At 54.2% G+C, this 27,896-nt stretch overlaps 1 protein-coding gene across 4 annotated transcripts in view; it reads left to right on the top strand.

The window, feature by feature from the left end:
• The window catches only part of GFRA2 (GDNF family receptor alpha 2), a 158,820-nt gene that overhangs the window by 103,157 nt on the left and 27,767 nt on the right, over positions 1–27,896 (top strand). For all 4 annotated transcript variants that reach the window (XM_073232643.1, XM_073232644.1, XM_073232645.1 and 1 more), the window contains one exon: positions 5,366–5,720. In XM_073232643.1, coding sequence (XP_073088744.1) covers positions 5,366–5,720 — 355 coding nt within the window. The remainder of the gene's footprint in view (positions 1–5,365; positions 5,721–27,896) is intronic.

Below are 27,896 nucleotides of genomic sequence, written 5' to 3'. Positions count from 1 at the left end.
CAGTTACTTCCTTCCCAGTGCATGTGTGCCAGTGTTGGAATGGGAGATGGGCATAGGAATAAATATTTTAATTTTAATAGCAGTGCCTTTTAACATATATTTGAAAAGTTCAAAACTAACATAGATGTTCTCATTTAGGTTAAATCTAGGTAGGTACTGAAAAATTTAAAAAGTGAGTCAATTGAGGCAATTCAAACATTTCATGTAAGCATTAAGAGATTTAAAGAAGATAATTAATTAAATATTAGTGCAGGTGGTACTGTGAGCATGGCCCAGATGACATAGGTGGGGCCCGGCTGACCGCAGTTTGGTAAACCCAGCTCTGTATAAATGTCAGACAGATATCCTAAGGACATTGGTTTGAAGATGTGAGGACAGAGAGCCATTGGCTTAGGGCAGCACCCTGGGAGGGAAGAGGAGAGGTGGGTGAGGGAGGCTGCCTGCAGCGGCCCTGCCTTCCCCAAGGAGGGGAGGAAGAAGCTGGAATGTGTCCTCAGGGCCTGGAGCTGGAGGTTTGGAAACTTCCAGGTGTGCTTACTTCCCTTGACAGCTGTTCACCATTTACTCCTTGGCCCGTCTGGGCTCTTTCCTTAAGCCTGGGACACCCGTGTGCATAGGAGCCTGTCTGGCCTGGGATGACTTTCTGGTTTCTGAGTCCCTGGCAGGTCCTGTACGGTCTGTGCACGGATGGGGCAGGGCAGCAAAGGACCCCTCCCTGTCCTTCGGACATTTTAGTTCAGAGGCCGAGGCCTGTGCCCGGTGAGGTGGGCCTCCTTTCCTCACTCAGAGGAGAGGCAGAGCTGAGGCCTGCTTGGGGAAGGGCCAGCAGAGAATCAGCGTGCAGGTCACTGCTGTGCCTTTGCCCACCGTGGAGCTGGGGGGTCGTCGGGCCGCTCACCCTGTGTCGGCTCCAGGAGGACCTCAGGGGTATCTTCCTGGGAACTAAGCAATTGCTGTTGCTATCTCCACTTTTTTCTGTGTTTTTTCTAGGAAATTTACCAAGTTTCGGCCCAAGGGATTACATTTCCCACCCCTCTAGCAAAAGCTTCCACTATTCAAGCTCCAAATGGAAACCATTGAGGCTATAATTACCCCAGCATTAGCTCAGGGACACGCTGGGAGGAGCGGGAACAGGGCACCTGGGGAACCTGAGAGCAGCCGCAGGCCCGAATTAGCTGCTGTTCTGTTTGTGGTTGTCGCCCTGCTCCTCCCTGGGGTCCTTCTCCTTCCTTGCTCTCCTCCGCCTCGGCCCCAGGCTGCTTGGCTGTGCCCTCTGCCAGCCAGCGTCCTGACAGGTGCACTGAGTGTGAGTGGGCAGCCTTGCTGACTGGGGGAAGCCATGGAGGCCACGCCCCAGAATATATTGCCTTTGTGTACACAGGCTTCTGGGTCCTTCCTGGCCCAGGCACAGTGGGTCGGCAGCAGCTCAGGGAGCTGCTTGGGGGAGGTCATGCCCACTGTGGCTCCCCTGTGACCCTCTCTGTCCCTGTCTCTAGGTGCACTGAAGTGCTGCCAGCTCTGCCCAGCCTTTGGCTGCTGTTGGTTCGCTCTGCCTGGGACCCTCCAGTTGCTTCTCCTTCCTCTTGCTCACCCTGTGGGTTTCAGCAGAGATGTCACTGCTTCCATGGCCTCCATCTGGGCACGATGCTTTTCTCTCTGCTCCTACAGCACCCTGGCTTCCCCAGTGCTCAGTTCAGTATTGCCACGGATGGCTCCTTGGTTCCCACCTGTGTCTCTGGGGAAGTGCCTGGCACACAGTAGGACCTCAATATAAGATGTGCTAAATGAGTGAGCAGGAAAACAAACCTTCATTCCCCTTTTATTTTTAGAAGACAGGGTTTTCTTTCTTCCTTTCTGCCTTTGCAGGACTGATGTTGGCTAGGCAGGGTGTTGGGGGTGATGGCTGTCCCCGTCGGTTGTCATTGACTTGCGCCTGTGGGCTGGGCCTCACACTGATACTCGATTAGACATGGTCTTGTACTGACTGCTATTTTGGCTCAGTGTCAGTTGGCTTCCTTAATAATATTAGCCAACACTTTTTGAGCGCTTATTATGAACTAGACACTGTTCTAAGTACATTTACTTTTTCACTCATCAAATATGTATTCAGCATCCACCATGCACCAAACGCTGGGAACTGTGGATATAGCAGTGAGCACAACCAACAAAGCCCTACCTTCATGGAGCTTATATTTGGTGCAGACAAACAAATGAGTAAGAAAGCATATATTATGGCAGACAGTGATGAGTGCTATGGGGAAAAGAGGTAAGACTCGGGGAGGAAAAGGAGTAAAACAACTGCCTGTTGTCACTGTGTGTAAGGTGGTCAGAGAAGACTCACAGACAAGGTAACATTTGAGCAGAGACCTGAAAGACGTGAGGAAGGAGTTTTTTGGTCATGGGGGTTGGGGAGAGCTTTCCAGGCAGGGGAAACACCAGATGCAAAGGTCCTGAGGTCAGGACACGCTCTAGACAGAACAAGGTGGCCAGTGTGACTGGAATGGAGTGAGTGACCAAGGGAAGGAGGAAGAGGTGAGGTCATATAGAGCACTACTGGCTATTAGAAATATGAGTCATATATGTAATTCTAAATTTTCTGGTAACTACATTAAAAAAACAAAAAGCAGATGAAATTGATTTTAATAATAGGTTTTATACAATGTCTCCAAAATATTACCACATCAACGTGTAACTGAAGTAAAGATTATTAATGAAATGCTTTACGTTATATTTTTCTTATTAGATTTTCAAAATCTAGTGTGTATTTTCAAAATCTAACGAGATCAACTCATTTTGGCTAGCCACATTTCAAGTTCATTGACCGTGTGTGGCTAGTAGCTACCGTATTGGACAGCAAAGCTACAGAGCCAAGGCCTCTGAGTGAGGGGGAAGACACTGGAAGCTTTGGGGCCCAGGAGCCTTATCTCTCTGCGTTGGGTTCTAGAAGGTTCCCTCCAGCTATGATGACAGTATTATTTTCAGGTGGGGGTGGGTGCCAGGACAGAGTGGGGATTGGAAAGGGGGCTCTTCCCAGCACATGCTGACAGTGGCTGGGCCCAGGTGGTGGCAGTGGTGATGGTGAAAAGTGACTGGAGTTATCTTGGAGGTAGAACTGGCAGGTTTTTCTGATGTGGTGTATGGACAAGAACAGAGTCAAGGAAGTGCTGGGATTTTCAGCCCGAGCTAGCAGAAGGGTGCAGTTGTTTTCAGAGGCATACGGAGGACCAGGATGGGGCAGCTTGGGGGGAACACGTGGGGTCTGGTTTTGGGCATGTTGAGATACGGGGGTCAGCCTTCAGATGGAGTTGGCAAGCAGGCAGTTAGACATCAGAATCTGGGGTTTGGTAGGGTAGGACTGGTTGGGGACAGAGATTTCAGAGTTGACAACTTATTGATGATGTTTTAAGGCCATGAAGTGAGTGGAGGGCCTTGGGGTGTGGGTACTTATAGAGGAACGTGGGTGCTGAGCTCTGGCGGAGAAGACAGAGCCCGTGAAGCAGGCTGGGAAGGAGAGGCAGGGGGCCCGCAGGAAGGCCAGCAGAGGGTGGAAGGCCATGAGGAAAGGGGGGCCCGAGGGAGCGACCCCTGCATCTGGTATGCTGAGAGGCTGAGCAAGAGGAAGCTCTGGGGCCCCTGACGGTGGGTGGGGAGGCAAACACCAGGCCACAGTGGGTTGGGGAGAGAACGGAGGGGGAGAAAGAGACCCCTGGTATAGAGGACTTGCTTGAGGGGTTTTGCTCTAAAGGGGAGCAGGAACATAGGGTGGGAGCTTTGAGGTGAGTGTATGGTCACAGGAGGTCTGTTTTTCTTAGAGATGGACGACGTAATGGTTGACACCCGATGTTGACCACTGTGCTGGTCCATCTCTTGGTTTCCGAGCTGGGCATGTGAGCTCTTTGAGAATGTGGCCTCCTCTTTAACACCTCTGTATCGAAACAGCTCCCAGCAGAGACAGGGTTGTGCAGAAGGGGGTGTGATAGATGGCTGATGACCAAGAGGTCAGAATCACGGACCAGTGCCGGAGATGCTCAGGTGCCCAGACCAGCCATGGGAGGAGGCAGGGTGCCAGCACACCGAGCCCCGAGTCCATCCTCCGCCTTGTGATGCCTTGGGTGCAGGAGGTGGTGCTCAGTAAACGCTGAAATCATTTGTTGGGTAGATGAAGAATGAATGAAAATGCTATGTGTTGTTCATCCATCCTAAAACCTGAGCCAATGGTTGACCTGCTGCACGTGGTGCTCGTGTGATCTAGATCCCTGCTCCGGTTTGCCTCAGTGTGCTGGGCGCACTTGGGCAAGCCCCTTGTATACCCGGCACCTCAGCTTCCTTATCTGTAAAATAAAGAGGTAGGGTTGGAGGATCTCCCATCCAGCTGTCGCAGGAATGTCACAGAAGGCGTGTGCAGACTGGATTCTTATATCCCCGTCAGGATGGACAAGAAGTGCACCGCCAGGGGAGTCAGCTGGCTGTGGAGGGTTGGGGGGTCCCTGTGCTATGTGGTGCCCGCAGAACAGCCAGAACCTGTGGGGTGGAGCAGCCACCACAGAGGGCACTTGTCAGCTCCCAGGACTCCTGATCTGTGCCCATGGTGTTCTGCCCCACGGGCCGTGGCTCTGACCCAATCCACGGCATTAACGCCAACGTCTGGCGTCCAGCACATCTACTCCTTGGTGGGTTATGTGCTCAGCTTGTTGGAGTTTGAGGCTGGCCTTCGGCCTCCACCTCATCTGCTGGAACTTTGTTTCTGCTGGTTCTTGACACTATCAAGCTGCAGTGGCATGCCCTCTGTCCCCATGGGGCATTCTGAAATGTGTGGAGACAGTTTCAGTGGTCACAATGGTGTGCTGAGGATGGTGCTATTTGTACCCTGGTTTCTGAAGGTTCCATAATGAGAATTGTCCTCCCTTAAATGCCAGCAGTGCCCCTGACCAGAAGCCTTGTGCAAGGCTGCTGCCACTATGAGGCCAGGCTCTGGGGTCTGGGGCCCATCTTGGTTTAGCTGTTCCTGGGTGTGTAATCCTGAGCCTGTCACTTTATTTCCCCATTTCCTACATTTGAGCAGGGCCATAAACACCCAGTAGCTTGCCCATTTGGCTTGTGATAAGCTTTAAATGAGACTTTAGATCAACAGTCATCATCATGATAACTCACTCTATGCATAGCTTACTCTGCACCTGGTACTGTCCTAAGCACTGGATGGACCCGTATTTAAACAAGTGATCCTCGCCACAACCTTGGCGGCAGGGCCTGTTAAGTGAGCCCATTTCACAGCTGAGGAAACTGCAGCAGAGAGCATATGGAATGCTGGGTTATGTTCTCCCATGCCCGTGTGGGCTACTGACCTGCTCTCTCCTTCCCGCTCTAGGGACAGGGGCAGACCCTGCGGTCAGCGCCAAGAGCAACCACTGCCTGGACGCGGCCAAGGCCTGCAACCTGAACGACAACTGCAAGAAGCTGCGCTCCTCCTACATCTCCATCTGCAACCGCGAGATCTCAGCCACCGAGCGCTGCAACCGCCGCAAGTGCCACAAGGCGCTGCGCCAGTTCTTCGACCGGGTGCCCAGCGAGTACACCTACCGCATGCTCTTCTGCTCCTGCCAGGACCAGGCATGTGCCGAGCGCCGCCGGCAGACCATCCTGCCCAGCTGCTCCTACGAGGACAAGGAGAAGCCCAACTGCCTGGACCTGCGCAGCTTGTGCCGGACCGATCACCTGTGCCGGTAAGAGTCCAGCCTGGTGCTGGGCGGCCGCCGGTGGGTGCTGTCCCTCCTCTGTGTGTCCTGCCCACTGGATTATGATCCTGAGCCCAGCAAAGAGGGTGACTTGGATGTGCGTGCAAGGAATTGTCTTCCACCCACCCATCCATCCACCCATCCACCATCCACCCATCCACCCATCCACCCATCCATCCATCCATCCACCCATCCATCCATCCATCCACCCATCCATCCATCCATCCATCCATCCATCCATCCATCCATCCACCCATCCATCCATCATCCATCCATCATCCATCCATCCATCCATCCATCCATCCATCCATCCATCCATTCATCCATCCATCCAGCATGGGCCTATTACCTGCCTACTTTGTGCCCTCATGCTGAGCACCATGGGGTGGTGGGGAGACAAGTTGAACAACCCAAGACACTCATCATCTAAAGTCACAGACCCTGAGAGCCGGCCTAAGAAGGCCCTTCACGGGGTTCAGTCCTGCCTCTGAGGGAAGCCCCACTCCTCCCCCGTGAGGCCCCATGGCCATCAGGAAGGGGCTCTCATGAATCCAACGGCAGATTCTGCAGCACCGATAGCTGAGCCTGTCTAGTGCTGGGGAGGAGTGTGGGTCTGGGGCCTGACAGTCCTGGGTCTGAATCCTGACTTTTCCACTTAGAAGCTGTGTGACTTGGAGCATGTTTTAAAATTTTTCCTCTGTCACCATCCCTTCACCTGTGAAACAGGAATGAAAGTCCTCCCATAACAGGGTAATTGTGAAGATTAGATGATATGATCACTATGTCCCACAGCTTAGCACAAAGCCTGGCATAGAGTAAACGCAGCCGAGGTATTAGGAAGGTATTTTTGGTGGTGGTGACAGTGAGTGGGAATTTGCTTCTTTATACTGTGTGTGTTTTTCCTGTTTGCTGTTAAGCATTTATCAAGCTCCTGTTGCGTCCAGTGCTCAGGTCTAAGGCCTGGGTGTGCAGAGGTGAGCATGCTGCTCTCTGAGGAGCACCCAGTTCAGAAGGGGAGAGGAGCCGTTGGGCAGTGATCCCAGTGCGGCAGGGTGGGCTGCTCGTGGACCCCCTGGGGGAGGGCATGTGCCTCACGTGGGAGGCCAGGGGGTCCCTTGAACCTTGGAGAGTGAGAAGGAGAAAGCCCGGGATGAGTCAGCAGGAGAAGCCTAGGCAAACGCAGGGCTCCCGGGGCACTGCAGGTGGCGGCTGCCTAGGCGGGATGGGCCACGGGGGAGGCCAGAGGCAAGGCTGCTGGAGGCAGGGGTCCGATAGTGCAGCTGCTCAGGGTCTGCTTACCGTGTACCGGGCACTGGTCTGTTACGGGTTTATCTCATTTAATCCTTGCAGCTGCTACGAGGTGGGTATTGTTCCTCACTGCTAAGTGAGGAAATAGGGACATGAAAATAACTTGCGTAAGGTCACAGCTCGTACCTGGTCTGTACGGCCTTCTTTCCCATATAGCTTACAGGCAGGACTAGGATAGCAGCTGGGGCATGGAGAGAAGTATGTGGTCTCAGTGATGGTTGGTGAGTGGATGTGCCAGGATTGGGGGACTTGTTGGAAGTTCCCTGGAGCCAGAAGCCATTTTGGTTTTGTTTGCTCTGCGCCTGTCCTGCACCCGAGCCTGGCACATGGTGAGCGCTCCACAGATACTGCTTGAATGGGTAAGTGAATGGCGACCACCATATTCCCTAGTTAAGTCACTGTGGGGCAATAGAACCATTGGGTTGGCGGGCATTGGACATGCAGCCCCGAGGTGCCTGGGGGGCCACTGCTATCCCTGTCGCAATGTCTGGGGTCATTTGGATTTGTGGGTCTGGAGCTCAGTAAAAAGGCTGGGGTGGAGAAATGGGCTTAGGATTGTCGGGCGCCTCACGTGTGATGAAAGGCAAGAGTGAATGAGAGAGTGTGGGGAAGGTGGGAGAGTCCACGAGGGGGTCAGGCTGGGCCCCTGCAGGTTTGGGTATCCTCAGTGGTTGGGTGATGAGAGCAGCCACTGGTGTGGACAGTGAGGCACATCTCTGTGGGACGCCGGTTCTCAGGGAGGGTCAGGGAAGCTGGCAGCTGGAAGGATCCAGAGAGAAGGGCTCCTCAGGGAGGGCGTGGCCGGGCCACAGTGCCTCCCATGGTGTGTATGTGTAAGAGCGAGCGTGAGTGTGTGAGGGTGTGAGTGCATGTGTCAGGGAGCATGTGCGAATGTGTATAGTGCGTGAATATGAGAGTGTGAAAATGTGTATGTGTGGAAGAGAGTATGAAAGTATGTGTGGTAATGTGTATGAAAGTATGAGTGTGTGAATGTGTGTGACTGTAAGTGTATGTGGGTGTGAGTGTGTGGAGGTGGGAGCCCATGGCAGCAGGTCCGGGCTGGCCTGGGGGCAATGTGGAGCGGGTCAGTGCAAATGTCCTTGTTGAGAAGCCTGGCAGTGCCAGGACAGGCTGCGGAGGGAAGCGGGGGCTTCGTCCCGCCAGCCAGGGAGACCAGGCGGCTGGTGCTAAGGGGGAGGCAGGGCTCTGGCCCGGAGAAGCCGCCCTGCTGGCGCTGCGAGGGTGCCCTGAGCTCGCTGCAGCTCAGAAAGCTGTGATGGGGGGTGGTGGTGAGGGTGGTGGGGTGGGCCTCTCTCTTTTGCTTACTGAAACAGATATACCTTATCGCCAACAAAAACTGATCAAGACAGTTTAAAATAAGCTCTGAGTGCAAGAGGATGGTCTGCAGTGAAGCGCAGAGCCTTGAGAAGGAAGGGGCCAAAGGCCGCAGGTGAGGCAGCTCCCGAGCTGGAGCCCTTAGCTTCCCGGCAGCTGAGATGCCGCAGAACTCGATGGGCCACATGATCCCTGAGTACTGGAAGGGAGCACCCTCCCTCCAGATCAGGACGCATTCTCTCCTGTTCTAAATGCCCACACGACCCTGCCAGGCCTCCCCGCCGTGCAGGTGGAGTGACAGGATGGGCAGGAACTGGGTCTGGAAAGGAGCAGGTGGCCAGGCTGAGCCCCAGCCCAGGGGGAGCAGGGCTTCAGGACGTCACATGTGGCCAGGTGCCCCAGGGGCCTGGAGGCAGGCCTCACGCAGAGGCGTCACTGGCTCTGATGAGCCCCCAGACAGGGGCAGCAAGAACACCAGCACCCCTTTGCCAGCCATGTCTGAGGAAGGATGGTGTGTGTGGCTCTGAAGGGCTTGGCAGTGAGAAGGGCGACTTTGGAGCAGGGTGCTTTTAGGGGCTTGTAGAACATTTGCGTCTGTTTAAAGATTGGGAGGGGCTTTTTGTTTGTCTGTTTGTTTTTCTAGAGGTGGGGGAGCTAGCTAGAGGAGAATTGAGGGGTAAGCCTCACAGCTTAGAACCAGAAAGGTGAGATCCGGGGAGGGCGAGAGTGTGGCATCCCTGGAGCTAAGGCTCACAGTTTCTGAGAGGCCCTGAGCCCCACAGAGGAGCACCCCACATCGGGAGGTGCATGCAGACAGCAGGTCATGTGTACAAGCTCCCAGCATACCTGGATGTGGTGGGTGGGTAAGCTCCTGGTCCAGAAGCAGGGCGTCCCCCTAGCCTACCTCCCCCAGCTCCTGTCCCCACTTTGGTTTCAAGTGTGGTCCTGCAGGTGGGAGGACTGGGTGAGGGAGGGTGTGCTGTTAGGATGCTGCGCACTGGCTCGGCCTGGGGATGGTTGCAGTGTGGCCTGGTGGATTTGGGGGAGCTTGGCCTGTGCCTCATAGAGTTGAGGCTTGAGGTGGGTGGGAGAGTTCCCTGGGGAGAGACAGGCCAGCGGGTGGTGGGAGGCGGCAGTTGCTGTGGCCTCCCTGGGGCCAAAAGCCCTGCCTTCTGTCCTTACTCTGCCTGGCTCTCCCCAGTGGTCCCCGCTGGACCATTTCACTCCTGTGCCCGTGGTTCCTCCTTGATCACACAAGGATGCCCATTCATCTCAAGGACCCTCCCAGGCCCATGGGTCTGGTCTATTAAAGCAGTTTTCTGGAGTGCCTTCTCCTCTACCCCTCCACCTGCGGTTGTATTCCTGCAGACATGAGCTCTTGGTGCAGGACGCTAGATGTGTGGGAGGGTGGATGTGAAGGACCCCTGCAGCCTGGAAGGAGAGGAGCTGACTTCTTTCCACACTCTTGCAGGCTTGACTTCTTGACCCTGTGGTGCATGGAGGACCCTGGGAGGTGATGGGTGGCTGGAGAGGGGCATTCAGAGAAGAGGCAGCCCAGGCTTGGTTTCCACTATACCCGGAGGGAACATTCTCCCTTCTTTCTGTTCCTGGCCTTGGCTTCCTCCAGGTTTTTGCCCACCAGGGTGGTACCATAGGTGGAAATCTTCACTGTGCAGTGGGCCAGCCCAGTGCCATGGTGTTTGGAGCAGGAACTGAGGACCCCTGTGCCTTCCTTTCCTGGACACTTTCATGGGCAAAGCTGGCCTCGATGGGGGTCATGGGAAAGCCTTTGTGGGCTGACCCTGGGAAGGAGGTCCTCATCCATCGGCATCTCCTAGAACATGGCCCGTGTTCCATGGCTACTGAGCTCAGTCTCACTTTGCCAGGCTGCCTGGTCTTGTCTTCTGCCTAGGGAGTTGGCCCAGCTATGCCCAGGCTTCTCCCTGAGTGGATCTTGGTCCGGGATTCCCAGGGCAGCAGCTCTGCCAGAGCTGCCTCGCCTGGCACTACATGAGAGCAAGTCCATCAGCCTGCTTTGTGGCACCCCCCGAGGCAGGCCACATGCATCCCCAGGGTGATAATTAACTGGCTCCACTGTGCTGTCTTATGAAATGGCACTAATGACAAGGAGTTTGGGTTTGAAGGGCCTTCAGTTACACAAAGATCTGTCTTTGCTCAGGCCGGGGGGTTCGTGGGGAGGCATTTCCAAATCCTCCCCCAGTCTGTTGGACCAGGGTCAGTTTGGGGTGAGCTCTGGCTGTGGTTCTAACTAGCCTTCAAGTTCACCCTGGGAGCCCGTGCTCTGCCTTTGGCCTTTGTCTGGTTCACATCCTGGGAGCCTGTAGGGCTGTGGATTTAAGGCCAGGAGACGTTTTTCCTTTAAAAGTCTGATATGGAGTCTGGAGAGCCCAGAGAATCTCTTGGAATTTGGCTGAAATCTCTTGCTCCAGACCCCCAGTGGACCATGACCTACTTTTTTTTTAAAACATGAACTTTTGATTTCTACTTTTTCAGCTTACACCCATCATCAGGATAGGGTAGGGTGTGTGTGTGTGTGTGTGTGTGTGTGTGTGTGTGTGTGTGTGTGTGTGTGTTGTGTGTGTGTTGTGTGTGTGTGTTGTGTGTGTGTGTGTGTGTGTGTGTGTGTGTGTGTGTGTGTGTGTGTGTGTGTGTAGTGGCTAGGGGGCTTTAGGGGGATGAGGGCTTGTTTGGATGAAGCCCTCTGAAATGCCCTGTTCCCCTTGGTCTGCCAAGAGGTTATAAATAACTCAGTCCTGGCCCTGCGCCACATCCTGGACTGTAATTTAACCTCTGGGTGCTGAGGATGTGTGTAAATAGATTTCAGCCTGGGGCTCCCCTGGCTGCCTGGGCCCCTTTGTGCAGTGGACACCATCCTTGTCCAAGAGGATCGCTGGGAAGGCAGAGGGGTTGGGGTCCCTCCCTCAAGGCTGTCCGCAGGGCCTGGGGAAGAGTCCCTTCAGCAAGCCCCTCTTGTCTAGCTTGGGGTGTATGCTGTATCTGTGGGCGGTGTGGACAGACAAGTCTCTTTGATTCTTGTCTCCTTGGGGCTGTCCATCAGCCTCTTTTGTGCTTCTCCGTAGCATCTGCTGGCTGATGTTTTCTGGTCATCTCTAAATGGTAGCGAATACTTATTTGAGTAGGGATAGGGTAGGCTGTGGGGCTCCCAAGTCTTTACTTCTTTTAAAGGAGAAAGTCTTGAATATCTCAAAATCATATATAATTTTGTATGTATATTCTAGAGAGAAACTTGCTGCTTTCATTAGATTCTCAAAGGGTTCCCTGACCTCCCCAAACTTAAGAATCTCTGCCTTCTCTAGGTGGCCAGCTTGGATTGGCTCCCTGGAGGATTGTGGACCTGCCTCTAGGCTCAGCAGCAAAGGGGTCTGTGGTTGATCTGTGATGCCTGGCACAGGCACAGGAGGGGCAGAACTGATGCCCTGCTGGACTCTAGCCCATCATTCCTGGGGCTAGTGAGTCACTTGTAGCAGGAGGAATGGCAGTCCTGGGCCTTCCCATTAGTCATTTGACAACTGTTTATTAATCATTCACTCAGGGTCAGGCCTTGTGTTGGGACTGGAGAGCTGATGGAGAAGGTGGAGGCCCTTGTCCTCAGGGCACCTACAGTCTAGTGTCAGTTGCACTGTATTTATGGCTTCTGCAATGGGAATGAGTCACACAATAAACTAGATGATAGCATTTCCACTCAGAGCCCCACTCTGGTACCTGCCGGGTCTTCCCTGCATCACTCTGGTGGCGCTGGAGAGCAGCCTCTCCTTGGGGGACATAAGCTGCAGGAAGATGAACCTTGCTCAGGGGCCTGCCTGGCCTTGAGCAGCACCGAGAGCCCAACAGCCCTATCCGTCCTCAGTGCGGAGCCGTGCCCGGGAGCGCCATGGGGAGAAGAAGTTACCATTTACTGAAGAAAACCTAGCCGACAAGGTTGCCAATGGAGGGAGGCGAGAGGCTTTGGGATCATCAGCCCTGCCAGAGACCCCGACACCCATCTCCCCCTTGGGGACTCCATGCTGGGTTCTGTTGCTGGCCTTGGTAGGGGCCATACTCACCCTTGAACTCTGGGCCAGTGCTATCCAAATGACTCATCCTGGAATTTCCTGTGGCCAGTTGAGACAAAGCTGGAATGTTGAGCATTACTAAAGACTCTGGGAAAATAAATGTGGAGAGAAGCTGTAATCTAGACATGTAGTTTACAAGATACGGCTTATGCATCTCCCTGCTCTGGCTATGACAGAGATACCCACATGGATGGGCAGAGTGACTTTAACCTTTACCATCTGGGCTGCTTGCTGGGCATCTGGGCTCCATAGAGCTCACACCCCAGATTGACGAGGTGCACCTTTATCTAAAGGCTCCTGCTTGTGGAGTTCTGCACAAGAACCTACTCCATCGCTGGGTGATTGGCAGGAGGAAAGACCCATTTGGGAGATGCTACTTATGCAGACAGAATCAGAATACAAGTCAGTAAGGTTTGTTCACACCAGAGGCAGGCATCACCTGCAACTGTTATGCGTGTTGCCTACACGGGGGGCAGGGCACACTTCAGCTATCCTGATCTTGCACTGTTTACCAGGCTGATTATTTCTGCTTCCACTCATGGCGTGGGCAATCTCCTTGCTAGTGTTTCAGCCTGCTGAGGCTGCTGTAACAGACCACCACAGACTGGGGTACTTCAACAACAAACATTTCTTTCCCACAGTTCTGGAAGCTGGAAGTCTGAGACAGGGCCAGCAAAACGATTGGGGTCTTGGGGGGGCCTCTTTGTGGTTGTGTCCTCTGTGGCCTTCTGCGGTGTGCATGCATTGGGGGACATTTGGTGTGCCTTCCTCTTTTTATAAGGCCACTGATCCCATCGTGGGGACTCTACTCTCGTGATCTAATCACATCTCAAGGACGCCCCCTCCTAACACCATCACACTAAGGATTAGGGCTTCAGCCTATCGGTCTGGGGCTACACAAACACTCGGTCCACAGCATCCAGACTTACCCTTTGTTCGAAACCTGTCCTGTCCTCGTCAACCTGAGCCCTCTCCCAGGTGCTTTTGCCACTGACACTTTCTAGAACTTGTCTGTATCCTTCATGTGGCACTGACCATGTGGCTTTCCTTTAATACTTTATCTTTCTAATTAAGTCTCTGGATTTTTATAGTCCTGTATTGCTACCATATCTATTTACTTATTTAACAACTATTTATTGTGCACTAGCCACTGAGCTGGACACTAGGCCCTCATTGGAGAACCCGACAGAGACGGTCCCCGCCCCTCAGAGCTTAGGGTCCCATGGAGGAGACAGGCAGTAATCATGTGACCTTATTCAAATGAGAATATAATTAACATATTCAAAGTGAGCAGGATGTAAAAACAGAGTATAATGGGGAAAGGGGGAGCCCTGGTTGGACAGGGGACTAGGAAACGTTTATCTGAGGAGATGACATTTCACCAGAGACCTGAAGAATGAGGAACAGAAGCAGGGCAGATGGGAGAAAGAATTTTTCGTGTGGAGGAATCGCATGTGCACGTGTTTGGGGAGGGAAGGAACTTGGCGTTTCTGGGGAGGTGGAAGGTGGCTGGTGTGGCTGGAGCAGAGGGGACTCGGGGAGTGTGAGAGGAGGTGGGGGCAGGCAAGGCCAGGCCACACAGGGCCTCATGGGCCACAGCAAGGAGTTCAGATAGATTCTGAATGCAGTGAGAAGGAAGCTTTAAAGCCAACTAGTGACATTATTAAAATCGTGAAAAGGTAAGTCCGGCTCCTGTGTGGAGAATTAAGGGAGGAGGCCAGAATGACCTCGAAGATGGGGAAGAGGTTGTTTTAGTATCACGAGTCCAGAGATGATGGCCCTTGGGCCAGGGGGGTGGCCATGTGCAGAGAGGGAAGTGGGGAAACTGGAGATGTTTCAGAGATGGGTATGGTGTACACTGATGTGGGAGTCGGAGGCCGAGGAACTCAAGGATGACGCACCAGCTCCTGGGCAACCTGGGCGGTGAAGGGGCCATTTTCTGAGGAGGCGGTAAATCAGGAATTTCATTTTAGGCAGGTTGATTTTGAGATAGCTTTGAGGCATTCCTACCTGGAGCTAGAGAGGGGTCATTAGCATAGTTATGGTGTATAAGGCTGAGGGAACAGGTGGGACCTGCTAGGGAGAGGCTGGCATGGGAGGAGGTGCTGGGAATGGGCCTGGCCCTGTAAGTGCCTGGTAAGTATTTGGTGTTGTTGTGGTGCCCCAGGCATCAAAAAGAGAACTTTGGAAAAGAGGGAGTGGACAGCTGTGCCAGATGTTGAGAGGTTTGGAAAGATAGCCGTCGGATTTGGGAAAGTGGAGCGTACTGGTGCAGCCCTTCTGATGAAGTGGTGATGGCACAAAGCTGAGCAGAGCTAGAGATGCATTTGTCAGTTGGTTGGCCGGAGCTTCCTGGGGAAGCTCGTCCTGGGGAGGGAACGCCTCAGTGCAGTGCAGTGGTCCGTCTGCCCCTTCCATGGAGACATAGCCAAGGCAACCCCAACCCTGCCGGTGCTTTGGGAAGTGTGGGGTGGGGTCACTGCCACTGGGGCCAGTCCAGGTGCTCTGTTCTGGGCCTCGGCAGGTCTTCGGTCCACACTCTTGGCCAGGGTCAGTTTGCTCAGCCCTGGGGACGGCCAAGTGTGGGTCACGTGTGCCTGCTGGTCTGAGATGCAGACCCATACGCTGCAGGTGATCAGGACCCCAAGCATCTCCATCGCCCATGTCCTCCCTGGGCTCCGAGGGGCCAAGTCATGGCTCCACTGGCTCAGCTCCTCCAGCCACAGCCACGAGAGTCCCTTAAATGTGGGCAGAGACCTTTCTTTGAGGTCTCTGTTCTTCTGAGCCGCCTCGATGGCCGATCACCCAGCGAAGACAGCCTGGGCTGCACAGAGGGGCCTTGCTTCTCAGCTTCTCCATCAGGCAGGCCCACGGGACAACCTGAGGTGGCTGGGGGAGGTGCCCCGGGCCCTCTGCCCTGGGGTTCCTCTCACCGGGCTTTCTCACGGCCACGCAGGACGTGCTGTCTTCCAGGAGCAGGATCCACGGAGCTGAGGGAGCCCTGCTCCTCCTTTTACGCAGTGTGAGCCTGGTGTCCAGGGCCAAGCTGTCACCGCAGGGCCCTTCGCGGGCCTCTCTTGGAAGGATCAGAGGCCTCACTCCGGGAGCCCTGCTATCCCGGGCTCTCTCAGACCACCACTGTCCCTTCCTGCTGGGGGACAGGCAGGACACTGAGTCAAGCACTAAGGAACAGGGACATGCTTGCTCTTCATACAGGGCAGGAGGGCAATTTGGGGGCAGCTGCTCACACCCTGCCTGGCCCGGCGGGCGTCCTCCTGAGCATGTGACTTCTCCAGCACTTGGCCCGCAGGCAGCTCTCTGAGCATCACGATGTGCTCAGGAAAAGACTCCCCAGATGTGTTTTTCAAAGGGTGACTGGAGAGGCTAGAGCCCCGGCCCATCTTCAGGCCCTTAACCTCAGCAGGTACATGAGCTGGGGCAGGGTCTTTAGCATCTGGAGGCCTCTGTGCTCCTTGTCAAAATATGGAAGCTTGGTGACCCATTCTGTAAGGGTTGTGGCAGAGCTCGGTGTCCCAATGCCTGCCCTGAGCCTCCCACAGGCTGGACTGGCCGTGGGGTGCAGGGCTGGGCCTGCTGGGGCTGGCCGGGACCAGCGGGAAGGCAGCGTGGGGGTGCTATCTGAGCAGAGCTGCTGGCGGATCAGGCCTGTGCTATGAGGCTGCCCTCTGGTCCTGGTAGGGGGGCTGTGGGTGTTACAAAGGGGAGGCCCAGAGGGGGCAGGGGGGAGTCAGCTCACAAAAGCTTTGTTCATTTTGCCGAGGAGTTTGACTTCATTCAGAAGACAATGGGGAGCCACGAAGTATTTTAAGCAATAGAGTGACATGATCCATTGGTATTTTATCAAGATCCCTTTGGTGGTTCTGTGCACAATGTTCAGAGGAGAGCAGGGCTGGAGATGGGGGCCCCTCTGGGGACTACATTGTGATGGGGCCTGACATCAGCCCATGGCAGAGGTTGAGTCAGGAGGGACTGCACTGGAGACATGCTTCAAAGACCCTCAGAGGTCAGTTCCTGGGCACTTAGAGGATGCGGCCTGTGAGGAGGGGGAGGACTCCAGGATGCCACCGAGGTCTCTGGCCTGCTGGCTGGTTCAGCCAGTACCTGAGAGGAAGAGAGGAGGAGGTCTGGGCGTAGAGGGAAGGTATTTGGGTTTCAAGCCTGTTGTGTGAAAGCCTTTGGAACATGCAAGTGGAAATGTCAGCGAAGTATGTGTGTATGTGGGAGTTCAGGAGAGAGGCTGGGGTTTGAGATGGAGATTATGGGATTAAGTGAAATAATTCAGGAAACGCAGTGAGCATAGGGCTTGGCACACAGGCATATGGCTGACGTTAGCTCCTTCAAAGAGCTCGTAAGCTCGTTTGGGAAGTCAAGGCTCACATGTGTGAAAACATTAAATACGAAGAGGCAGCCCTGCTTAATTAAGTGTTGTAAGGATTAAACCGCTTGCTGTAGGCGAGGGGAGAAGGGGAGCATTGTGGAAGTGGCTTGGAGTCTGGGTCCTGTCGCTGGGGTGGGGAGGAGGGCGGGATGCACAGGGGGTGGGGTGGGGCAGTGGCTTCCAGGACCAGGGGACCGGGGCTCAGCAGGGCTGGGCGTGTCCCAGGCAGGGAGGGAGGTCCGCTCAGAGCAGAAGGTGCCCGTTCAGGGAGGTGTGTTTATGTGTGTGTGTGTGTGAGAGAGATGTTTATGTGTGTGTGTGTGTGTGAGAGAGAGAGAGAGAGAGAGAGAGAGAGAGAGAGAGAGAGAGAGAGAGAGAGCGAGAGAGAGAGCAACTCCAGCAGGCTCAGTGTTCTTCAAACTTGTTGCTCCGAAAGAGGAAGAGAGAGAATCAGGTGAAAAAAGTCCTGGATTCGGAGTTAAACTAAATCCTAAGGCTGCCTCCCCTGATACTGAACTCTGTGATTTGGTTCACCTGGAATGGGCCGCCTTGTTAGGTGGTGCGACCCCCATCCTTAGGGGTGCCAAGCAGGGGCTGGAGGCCCCTTGCCAGGCCTCAGCCGAGTGTCAGGTTAGTTGGGGTCATTAGGTCCCTTCGAGCAGGCCTGACAGGGTCTCCCGTCAAGTAAAGGGAATGGATCACAGGATCCAGGATGCCTCCTCTCCTGCTCCTGCCCCTTTCCCTTTCTCTCTCTTTTTTCCTAATTTTCAAAATGAAATTCGCTTTTTTTTCTGCTGATGATACAGGCGACATGCACTCACTATAGTATAATTCGGGCACGACAGGAGACTAAGGAGAACCATCTGCAGTTCTGCACCCTGAATAAGCCGCAGCTGACGTTCTGGAGACTGTAGACTTCCAGACTTTTCCAATGTGCATACACATATTTTAACACACGTACATGCTATTTTATAAGCTATTTTTTTCTTTAAATGTACTGTTAACATTTCAGTTTTGTTAGTCAGGATCCCGACTCCACACTATGCCATAATATCTCTTTACTATGTACAGGTTTACTGGTTTTAATGGGGGTCTTATGTTCCCTGCGGCTTTGTGTCCCATAGAACACATGTGTGGCTTGTCTTTTTACCTTTGTCCATTCCTGCTTATTATGTATGAAACTTGTGTCCAGATTGCAGCTACCACATGGTCAGGGACAGCACATTCTAGGCCCTCAGAGGGAAGGGGATGTCCAGGCAGTAAGACTCTCAGAGGGCACTGGGTCCCCAGTGGGGACTGCCTCCAGGTGAAGGGGACATTGGACTGTGAAGATTGGTCTTCACAGTGGGTGGGAGAGCATCTGCACAATTTCCATTTGTGCGGTTGGGTTGTTCTCCACTGAAATACATCCTTGGAGAGATGTGGTCTGTCTCTCCTAATTCCTTCGAAGCATTGTGCAGGGCGAGGACTGTAATGCAAGCTGTGAATTTTAGAATGGAATGTGTAGAGGCCTCTTGAGCAGCCATTTAAAGACAAGGAAACATTGATGCCCATAGTGGAAAATCTTAGGACTCAGTATGTGTCTTGGCATCATTAAAAAATAAGTTGACTGGTAGCATTGAGAGCAGGGCCATGGGGCAGGCACGCTGGAGGGGTTTGGAGAGTGTCGGCAGGTGGGCCGGGAAGGAAGGATTCCGGCCGTGGCACAGTTTCACCAGTTGGTTTTCCTAAGTGTTTTGCTTCTCTGGGGGAGTTTTAAGAAAATCAAGCAAGGATCATTGCCTGATCCTTGCTAACCTTCCCCTCGTTCTAGCAGGGACCACTGGAAACCCCTAAGAAATCAACTAGTAGCTGCCAAGTGGTAACCGGTGAGCTTGGAAGACTTGGGGGCTGAGGCAGCCAAGATAATTAAGCTGCCGGCTGTCCCGGCTGATTGACAGAGGAGTGGAGCCGTGATGGGTGGGAGGTGAATTCTCATCTCCCAGAAGGTGGCAGGGCAGGAAGAAAGCTGGGCAGGTGGACAGGGGCCACCCCACTTCCTCCTGCTGGGAATGTGTCCGTGGAAGCTGGGGGAGCAGGGGGCACTTTGGCCCCCTTCTGCCTGCTTGTCCTTTTGCAGGCTTATTGTTTTCTGGTTGCTCTAATTAGGGCCTGTGTCTTTAAGGAGGTTGGGTGGGCAGGGGGTGCCTCAGAGAGAGAAGCAACCAGAGTACCTGCACCCAGTGCCTGGTGCAGGTGGAGAGGGGAGAGCCTGGAGTTCCTACCCACTGGCTGGGCACCTGCATCCCCGACTGCTTGAAGGAGAGGTGGCTTGGGGGGCCCCTGCTGTGATGGTGTATAGCAAGGGGGCCTGGCAGGGGTGGGACCTTGTTTCCCTGTTTCCAGTGTGTCTCAGCCTTATTCATGGTCGGGGACATTGTGCTCTCTGGATAGGTGGTGGCTGTGGGCAGAGCAAGGCATCCTGTGCCTGAAATGCATCTGGGTAGAGCCCCAAGGATCATGATTTCACCTGGACGCATAGCTAGAGGAGATCTTGAAGCTCATCAATAGTGTTTCATTCTATAGATGAAGAAGCTGAGGCCCAGAGAGGTGAAGTTATCTGCCCAAAGTCACACAGCTAGGGGAGTGGCAGGTCCCTGGCAAAGGTCAAGCATTGCCTCCCTGGGCAGTGCTGGTCATCTTGACTTGGTACAGCCTGAACTTGACAGGGAGGCAGAAACCAGGGTCCCAGACTTGGGGCTTGGAATGTTTCTGAGCCTCAGTTTCCTCATTTAAAATAAATGGCCAGAATCAATCTGTCCCGCCCACCGCATGGGACTAGTGTGGAACACGAAGGAAGATGTGTGAGTGCTGGGAATGTGGCAAACGCTCTGCCCTGGCACTCCACCGCCTATTCCAAAGGGTGCTGCTGCCCAGCACAGAGTGCTGGCCCGGAACTGGGGGAGGATGTGGGCAGCCGTAGGGCTGCTGGGGAGATGCCCTCACAGGGAAGGGACAGAGCACCAGGGACGGCTCTGTGCTTGAGTATATGCAGAGCCCTTGAGACAGCTTTTGGCTTTGTCCGTGGATAGAGGTCTAAGACCAGCTGGATCACTGGCTAGAACAGACCTCTGCTTCTTTCCCTCTCCTGCCAGCTCTTTCCCAGGGGCCCTCGGACCGTCCTGAGCCCCTGCAGTCCTCCCAGAAGCCCAGCTGGCCCCTGGTGCACTGAAGGCTGGCAGGAGGGGGTGGGGTGGGGTGTCCCCTTCCAGGGCTCCAGTGTGGGGCCCCTTTTCTCCATAAGGGCCCCCGCCCACATGGCTCTCAGCCCCCACCCCTCTCTCCCCTTTGAATCAACCTCCCAGAGGTCAATGGCAGAAAGGAAGGGGAGAAACAGAAATGATGATGACTGATTTTTTTCCTTCTGTTGGAGCCTGGGGAGGGTGGTTGTTTTGTTTCCTGGACCTCAGTGGAGAATTCTCTGCCAGACAATCAGCTCGGCACTTTCATTGCTTCTGATGCTCCTCTAACTGCACAGGGTCGGCTATTAAATGGTCATCAAACCTCAGCCTCTAGCCCATCAATAGTCATAAAGTTGGGAGATAAAAGCCATCAGTTTTCCATTATAGCTGAAAGCAATACTGTAGGTAGCTATTTTCTGAATGCTGCAGACGGATGTATTTTAACTAGAGCAGGGTTTCCAGTGGCCCCCAGCTCAGCTGTGGGCCCTGCTGGGCCTGGGATAACCTTCCAGGTTGTTAAAATGGAGGAGGGGCCAGGGCTTACTCTCTCCTTGGAGAATTGAAGGGCACACCCTCAGGTGTGGGGTGCTGGGTGGAGGCTGTGGGGGTGGGGACCGTGGGCTCTGACCCTTTGTTCTAACCGGATTCTGTGGATAAATGCAGGGTTGTGATCTGCTCATTCTAACGAGAAATGATCCTCCTTTCCTGATCTTGGCTGGGGGTAGGCCAGGGCTGGGCCCAGGGTAGGTGAGCTGTGAGGAGTTTGGGAGGTGCAGCAGGGGTCAGGGCCTGCAGGCCGGGTCCGTGTGGACAGTGGCGGCGACAGTCCGAGGGAGCTGGGAGACAGGCGGGATGTGGGCTGTGGGGAGGGTGCCCCTGGCCCCTGCAGTCTCTGTAGCTCCTCACAGATAAGCAGGCCATGTGGAAATGGATTTTACAATCAAACAGCTCGGCAGTGAGCAGCCATTAGATAAGGCCTCAGAATGAACTTTTCCAACCCTGGTCCCTCCTGCTTCTGGTTCTAGAAGAATCTTGGGGTCTGAGCCCCCTGCTTCAGACCCCCAAGATGCAGCTGCCTTTCCTGGTGCCTGTGCCGAAGCATCCCTGCATGTGTGACTTGCCTCTGGGACCTTGCAGGGACAGGTCCCTCTGCCAGGAATGTCCTCCTACCCAAACGGAAAGTGCTGTTCATCTTAGAAGACCCTTTGAGGTACCACCATTAGAAGCTTCTCAGTCTCCCAGGAAGTTGAGTTCTGTTCCCTGTGCTCCAGCGCCGCTGTGCTGCTGGCCCCGTCAGAGCCATTCTCAGGATGCGTCCCACTTACAGAGTGTGTGGATCCTACTGCACAATGCTCTAGGGTCAGATCCCATGTCCTGATTTTTCCAAACTGGCTGCAGTTTTGCCCCTCCCCACCCTGGCCTGCAGGAAACGCAGCCCCAGGGAGCTGAGCTTCCCTTGACTGTGGCATGGAGGATCCTGGCGGGAAATGTGCGGAGGCTGATCTTAGTCCGTGGTGTTGCTCGTTCCCCCACCTTGCAGTGGGGCTGCGGCCCTCCGCATCTGCTGGGCGCCCCCCTGCCCCCACTGCTGTAGCTCCACTGGCCCTGGACAGGCCCAGGGAGACCCCCACCCCTGAGCACTTCCCTTGAGGCCACAGAGCTCCCTGTTCAGCAGTTCCCAGAGGTCCCTCACGGGGCCCTAGGGAGGGGGGACCCAGGTTTCCGCTGGCCTAGGGAAGCAGCCCCTCCCCTGTCCAAGGCCTTAGCTGCCTTCCCATTCACCAAGCCCCAGGCAGCTCCGGCTCTTGGCCTGGCTTCATGAGGCTTCTGAAAACGAGGCCTCTTCTTAGTGGCAGGGACACCCAAGTCTCCCCACCTTAGAATCCTTCTCTCCTTCTAGAAGGGGCACGTAGGTGTTGGGGGAGGAGAGAAAAACACCTCCCATCGCTTTAATTCTTGCTGGGTCTGTTGCACTTTTAGGAAGGTGAGACTCAGCTGTCCTCTCCACTGCAGGATCTTGCGTACAGTGTGCCACGTGCACCTCCTTCGTGGTGACACTGCGGCCTGTTCACTTCCTCAGTGTCTAGACCAGGGCCTCGCACAGCTCAAGGTGCTGGGTTCTTGAATGCTTTTTGTCTCCTTAAACAGAGACTGTGGAAGTGATTTAACCCTTTCTTGGTGACACAGTGCTGTGTCTGCCTCCCAGGTCAGCCACACAGATGGCAACCACGATGCCCTCAGGTGTCACTGATGTATGTAGAGCTGCTTGTCCCCCACTAATTAGTCCCAGATACTTTGAAGTTTGAGTCATTGTGTCTTGCTTTTCCAGTATGTCTGTCTCCTTCACTGTGGGCTCACTTCTTCCTGAAGGTTCTGTCTGCTCCTGGGAGATTCCTTTGTCCCCCTCCCATGGAACAGACAGGCGGATCACCAGTGTGTCAGCATTATGTATGCACCAGGCACCATTAGAGTCGAAGAGAAGAGATAAGGGATTTTCTTAGGAGTGAAATATCTGTTCTCAGTGTACAAACTTTGTGCTCTGTGCAGGCGGTCCCCTTGTTCTCGGCAGGCTGCCAGAGGAGTGACCTACAAAGTGCCAGAGACTGGAGCCCTTTTAGATTAAAAATATGTATTTTAAGATGACTTTGGAAAAGGGACAATAGAGCATATTAGGACCATTTTGGAATTAGAGTTGGCTATTGAGATGGATAAGGATAGGAGACTCTTTTTTTTGCAAAAGAATATGGCCAAATCCTCATTGTGCTCAATCTTCCCTGGTGACCTTGGGTAACAACACAATTTGGCCCTTTTTGTCACTGGCTGCGAGCCCAGGGGTTCAGACCAGGTGGTTCTGGCCTCAGGGGGTGGGGCTGTGGCACCGGATGACAGGGAGTCCCGGGGCTCGTGCTGGTGACAGTAATGCCTGTCCTAAGCAGGGGTGCTGGGAGGAGCAGGTAGAAACAATGCACAGAGAGGGCTTCTTTTCAAATGTGAGGCTGGTGTGAGCTGACTAGCACCTGCAGCTAGACGGAAGGGACAGATCTTGGGTCAGAACTTGTGGGTCCTGCTGCCACCAGGCCCCATCCTGCTGGGAAGCCTCAGGGGCTCAGGGGTGTAACACCCTGGGCTCACCTCTTTATTTGGAAACAAAGGGGCTGAATGAAATGATGCTTACCCCAGCCTCTGTGTTGCATAAGCTGTGGTGTGCCTTATTTCTAGAATTTGGGGCAGGGGAGGAGGGAGTGTGTGATCTGAGGAAAACCAAGGGCTCAGGAGGTTAATAAAGTTCCTGCCATCTGGTGAGGTCAGAGCCGAGGGCTTTGTACTTTGTGTTAAGATTCCAAAGTTTGCATGAGAAGATAGGGGTGGTCTTGTTTATGGGTACATGCCATGTGTGAGGTGTGGGCACAGAGAAATACCGAGGTCCACACAGGCATGGCGGACAGTGCTTGACCTACTGAGCTGTTAAGAGAGGGCTTTGCACTTTGCACTGCTGTGCAAGGTTCAGATCTGACCATGCTGGCGTGCAGTTAGGAGCTGAAAGAGGGACCTTTGGTAAGTAAGCCATTACGCCTCTGGACAGCAGCATTGCCATCTGTGGAGTCAGGTGCTGCATCTCTAATTCTAGGTTTTACAGGTCTGAGGGCAGGTCCATGAGCCTGAGGGCTGTTCTTTGCAGCATTTGGGCTTCCTGGGCCCAGAAACACGGGGGCCAGGCAGGACAGGGTGGGTGGTGGCCCTCTAATTTTTGTGATCAGAAGAGCAAAATGGAGAGTCATTCTCTGATGACTCCACTCAGGGTTACTAGGACCTTAGGGGGTGGCAGTGGGAAGAAGGGAGACTCGGTATCTGTTTTTTGGGGGTGCTGAGTGTGTACAGGCATACCTGGGAGATAGTGCAGGTCCAATTTCAGACCACTGCAATAAAGGATATATCGCAGTAAAGCCAGTCAAATGAACTTTTTTGTTTCCCAGTGCATAGAAAAGTTATGTTTGCACTGTACTGTAGTTTAGTAAGTGTGCAATAGTATTATGTCTAAAAAGGCAATGTATATACCTTAATTAAAAATACTTCATTGCTACAAAATGCTAGCCATCATGAGAGCTTTCGATGGGTCATAACTACTGATCACACATCACCATAACAAATGCATTAACAATGGAAACGTTTGGAATACTGTGAGGATTGCCAAAATGTGGCACAGATAGAAAGTGAGCAGATGCTGTTGGAAAATGGTGCAGATAGACTTTCTTGATATGGGGTTGCTGCAGACCTTCAGTCTGTAAAAAAATGCAGTATCTGTAAAACTCAATAAAATGAGATCTGCTTACATTCACGTGAGGGCACACGAGTGAGTGAATGCATGTGGAATTGTGCAAGAAGGAACTCTATGTGGGCAGGTCCGTGTATGGATTTTGTCAGCATTTCCCCGGAAGTGTTTCTGAACTTTGGCGCTACTTCTGTAAAGAATTGCCTTTTTTAAAATAATAATGAATCCCAGGCTCTCTGCAGTTGCAAGAGAGGGAAATCTGTATGTGTCAGGAAGGGCCAGCAGGCCTCCTGGGCCCCACCCTCATCTCCTGGGGCCCCTTTCCCTCAGGCATCTTCCATGGCTGGCCGCTGCTATGCCTGTGTGTAGTGGGGGGCGGCTCTGCTCCCTGCTAACATCTGGGCCCCACTGGGGGCACCTCTCCACCTTCTTGTACCGCACAGTGCAGCCGGAATCAGCTGAGGTATTTACTGACACTGAATAAGGGCTCAGCGGAGGCGCAGGATCAGCATGGGGAGCCATTTACCTTTGGGGCACCTGTTTTCCAAGGCCTGGCATGCTCCCTGGGGGTAGCAGCCCAGGCTGCCCATGGGTGAGCACACTTGGGGTCTGCCCCCTGGGCACAGGCTCAAGGACCTGGCTCTGCTGTCCGGAACTCAGAGAGCAAGGCTGCCAAAGGGCAACCTTGTAGTTGAGGCTGGGAAAGCTACCCCTGGGGGAGGCCAGACTTGCCCAAAAGGACATGGCCTTCCACGGCAGGTGACACTGATGGAGCTCTGGTGTGTTAGGACCGTGTCACTTTGTTAGGAGTCTCCAGCCTGACCTCCTGTGTTCCTCACAGCCCTGAGGCTGGCACTTCTACTATTTCTCTGTGCTCAGACAGGGATGCTGAGGGCCTGAGCTTATTTTAGTGACTTGCCCAAGACCACACAGCTAATAAGGTGGAGCACAGCCATGCAGCAGACTGGCTCCAAAGGCTGTGTTTTTACTGTTCTGCGTTCCATTCAGATGCTGCTGTGGGCGCCCATCGTAATCAACTGTGATGCTTATTAAAGTGCTGGTTCCTGGGTACCTCCTAAAACCCATCAAAATAGAATCCCTGGGTCTGGGGCCCAGCAATCCCCATTTTTCCTGGCTGCCTGGGTGATTGCTTTCACAGTGAGTGTGTGCAGGCCCACCTGCCTGCAGTCAGTGCAGTCTGGGGGCCTGGGCCATGCAGCCTAACACTGATTACTTCCTAGGTCCACCCATGGGAGGGAGTTTGCTGTCTTCCCTTTCTCTACATTGTCCAGAGCCCTTCTGATGATAAATGGGTTATTCCCAGGCTGGAGGGTGGCCCAGATTTATCTGCCATTTACTTGTGGGGAGCCTCCAAAAACTTTTGTTTGAATATCCCGCTGGCATTTGTACTGTTAAAATGACCCTTGTTTATCCTTTGGAAAACAATCAAAGTGTTTGCTGTGAATCCAGAAAGTTGTTGGAGATGGGCTGTCAGCGCAGAGACCACTGTGGCATGATGGAAGCAGACAGACGGGTCTGGGCCTCCAAGACCGAGTTAGGCCCAGCAAGGAGGCTGGTGTCTGTGGCCAGACAGGAGGGCCCCTGCAGGGCCTGGCTGAGGCCCATGATGGTGAGGCAGCAGTCAAACAGCATCCTGCATGGCCTGCCCAACTCTCATGCTGGGGCGCGCCTGGCCCCGGGGGGACGTAGGGCTGGAGCCTGGGACCTGAGGAGGGGGCGCCAAGGCTCTGAAGCTGTCTGGTCTTGGCAGGACGCAGGAAGGACAGAACACAGTGGGAGTCTCTTCTCCAGGGCATTACGGCGGTGGGCAGGTCTTGGCCCTCTCCTTCCCGGGCAGGCCCCTTCAGGGACAGGGGGGGCCCTGTCTGTTTCTCTGGGGAGCTGGGCCCAGCCTCAGGTGGGCAGCAGAGACTGAGACCCTGGAGGAGTGGTCGCCCAGGCTGGGCATGCAGAAGGTCTCAGCCTGCATCTGTGTCCAGCTGGGGTTGGGGGGTGAGACCAAGTGCCTGCTGCAAAGGGCAGGCGACTGGTAAGTGTGAGTCAGCCGGCATCCCTCTAAAACTTCCTGTCCACCTAAGTCTCAGAATGTGGCCTCATTTGAACAGGGTCTTGGCGGATGTCATTAGTGACGGAGGCTGTACTGGGTTAGGGTAGGCCCTAAATCCAATGACTGGGTCCTCATAACCAGGGAGAGCAAACAGGTGCATGGTGGGGGGTGGGGAGGGGACGCCGTGTGAAGATGAAGGCAGGGACGGGAGTGATGGAGCCACTGGCCGAGGACTGCCAGGAGACACTGGCAGCTGGGAAGAGGCAAGGGAGGCTCCTCCCCTGGCACCTTCAGAGGAGGCACAGTCCTGCACTCGCCTTGATCTCAGACTTCTAGCCTCCGGAACTTGGAGAGAATTAAGTTCTGTTATTTAAAGCCACCTGGTTTTGGTGATTTGTTGTGGCAGGCCTAGAACACCGATACACTGAGGCAGGGTCTCCCACACTTCCCCAGGGGGTCACTGGCTGGAGAAAGCCTGTCTTGATGTGGTCACTGTGACCCACAAGGATAGTGGGCCCTGGCAAAATTTGTGATGGGTAGGAGGGGGCTCAAATGGGCAGGTGCTGCTCGAGAAAGGCTGGAAAATGCTATGGGGAGCTTTCTTCTAAGGGAGAGGGCATGAGGTGGGCACTCGAGCACTTGGTGGGGGAGGGTGGGCTGGGGCCTGTTCTGGGGGGGACGGGTTACTGTGGTTTTCTAGGCAGAGAGAGGAGCTGGAGAATGACCATGACTTTGAGGGCAGAGACCAAGCACCATAGGTCTGTGGCATCCCTATGGCAGCAAAGCCCAGCTTCCTCTGGGTGGATCCTAGATGGGACTCCTGAGGGGAAATGGGGCCCAGTGCGTTCAAGGTCAGGCAGCCCTGGCTCTGCCCTGGTGGCCCTTGCCCCACCTGGGGGCCTTTCTTGCCTTGGATTCTGCCACCATCATATCCACACTCAGAGGGTAATGTCTGACCCACATGGGAACAGCAGCCCAAACTGGTCTTCACCTCTGGGAGGACTGGCAGCTGCGGGCCTGCATCCCAGACAGGGAAAGTCCAACCCTGGCCCTTCCCGCCTGTGCCCCAAGCCTTGGGTTCCTTCCCTGTCAAGGGCCGATTTTGTGGTACCTGTAGTAGGGTGTTTGTGAGGTTTAAATACATTAATGCTTTTAAAGGTGCTTAGCAGACCCATAGTGGACATTCAAAACTGTTAGCTAGTATTATTTAGGATTCGTTTGGTAGGTCTTGGTAAATGCAAAGGCAGGACTGGAGGGAAATATTATAGAAAAAATATAAGCAGGATAAAAATACAGGTTTCCCAGGTAGAAGTTTCAGAAGCTGAGTGTCTGCGCTGGCTCAACGCCCTGTGGCTCTCCCCGCCCTGGGCCTCGGGCTTCTGCCTTGACCCCCTGCCCTGGGAGCCTCTTGGCCTCTTCAGCCTCTGGCTGCTGCTGGCAGCAACCCGTTCCACATGGTGGGAGAGGGC

This window comes from Manis javanica, chromosome 3 (assembly GCF_040802235.1).
Source record: "Manis javanica isolate MJ-LG chromosome 3, MJ_LKY, whole genome shotgun sequence".
Taxonomy (NCBI): domain Eukaryota; kingdom Metazoa; phylum Chordata; class Mammalia; order Pholidota; family Manidae; genus Manis; species Manis javanica.
This window is presented reverse-complemented; position numbering and strand designations above follow the sequence as displayed.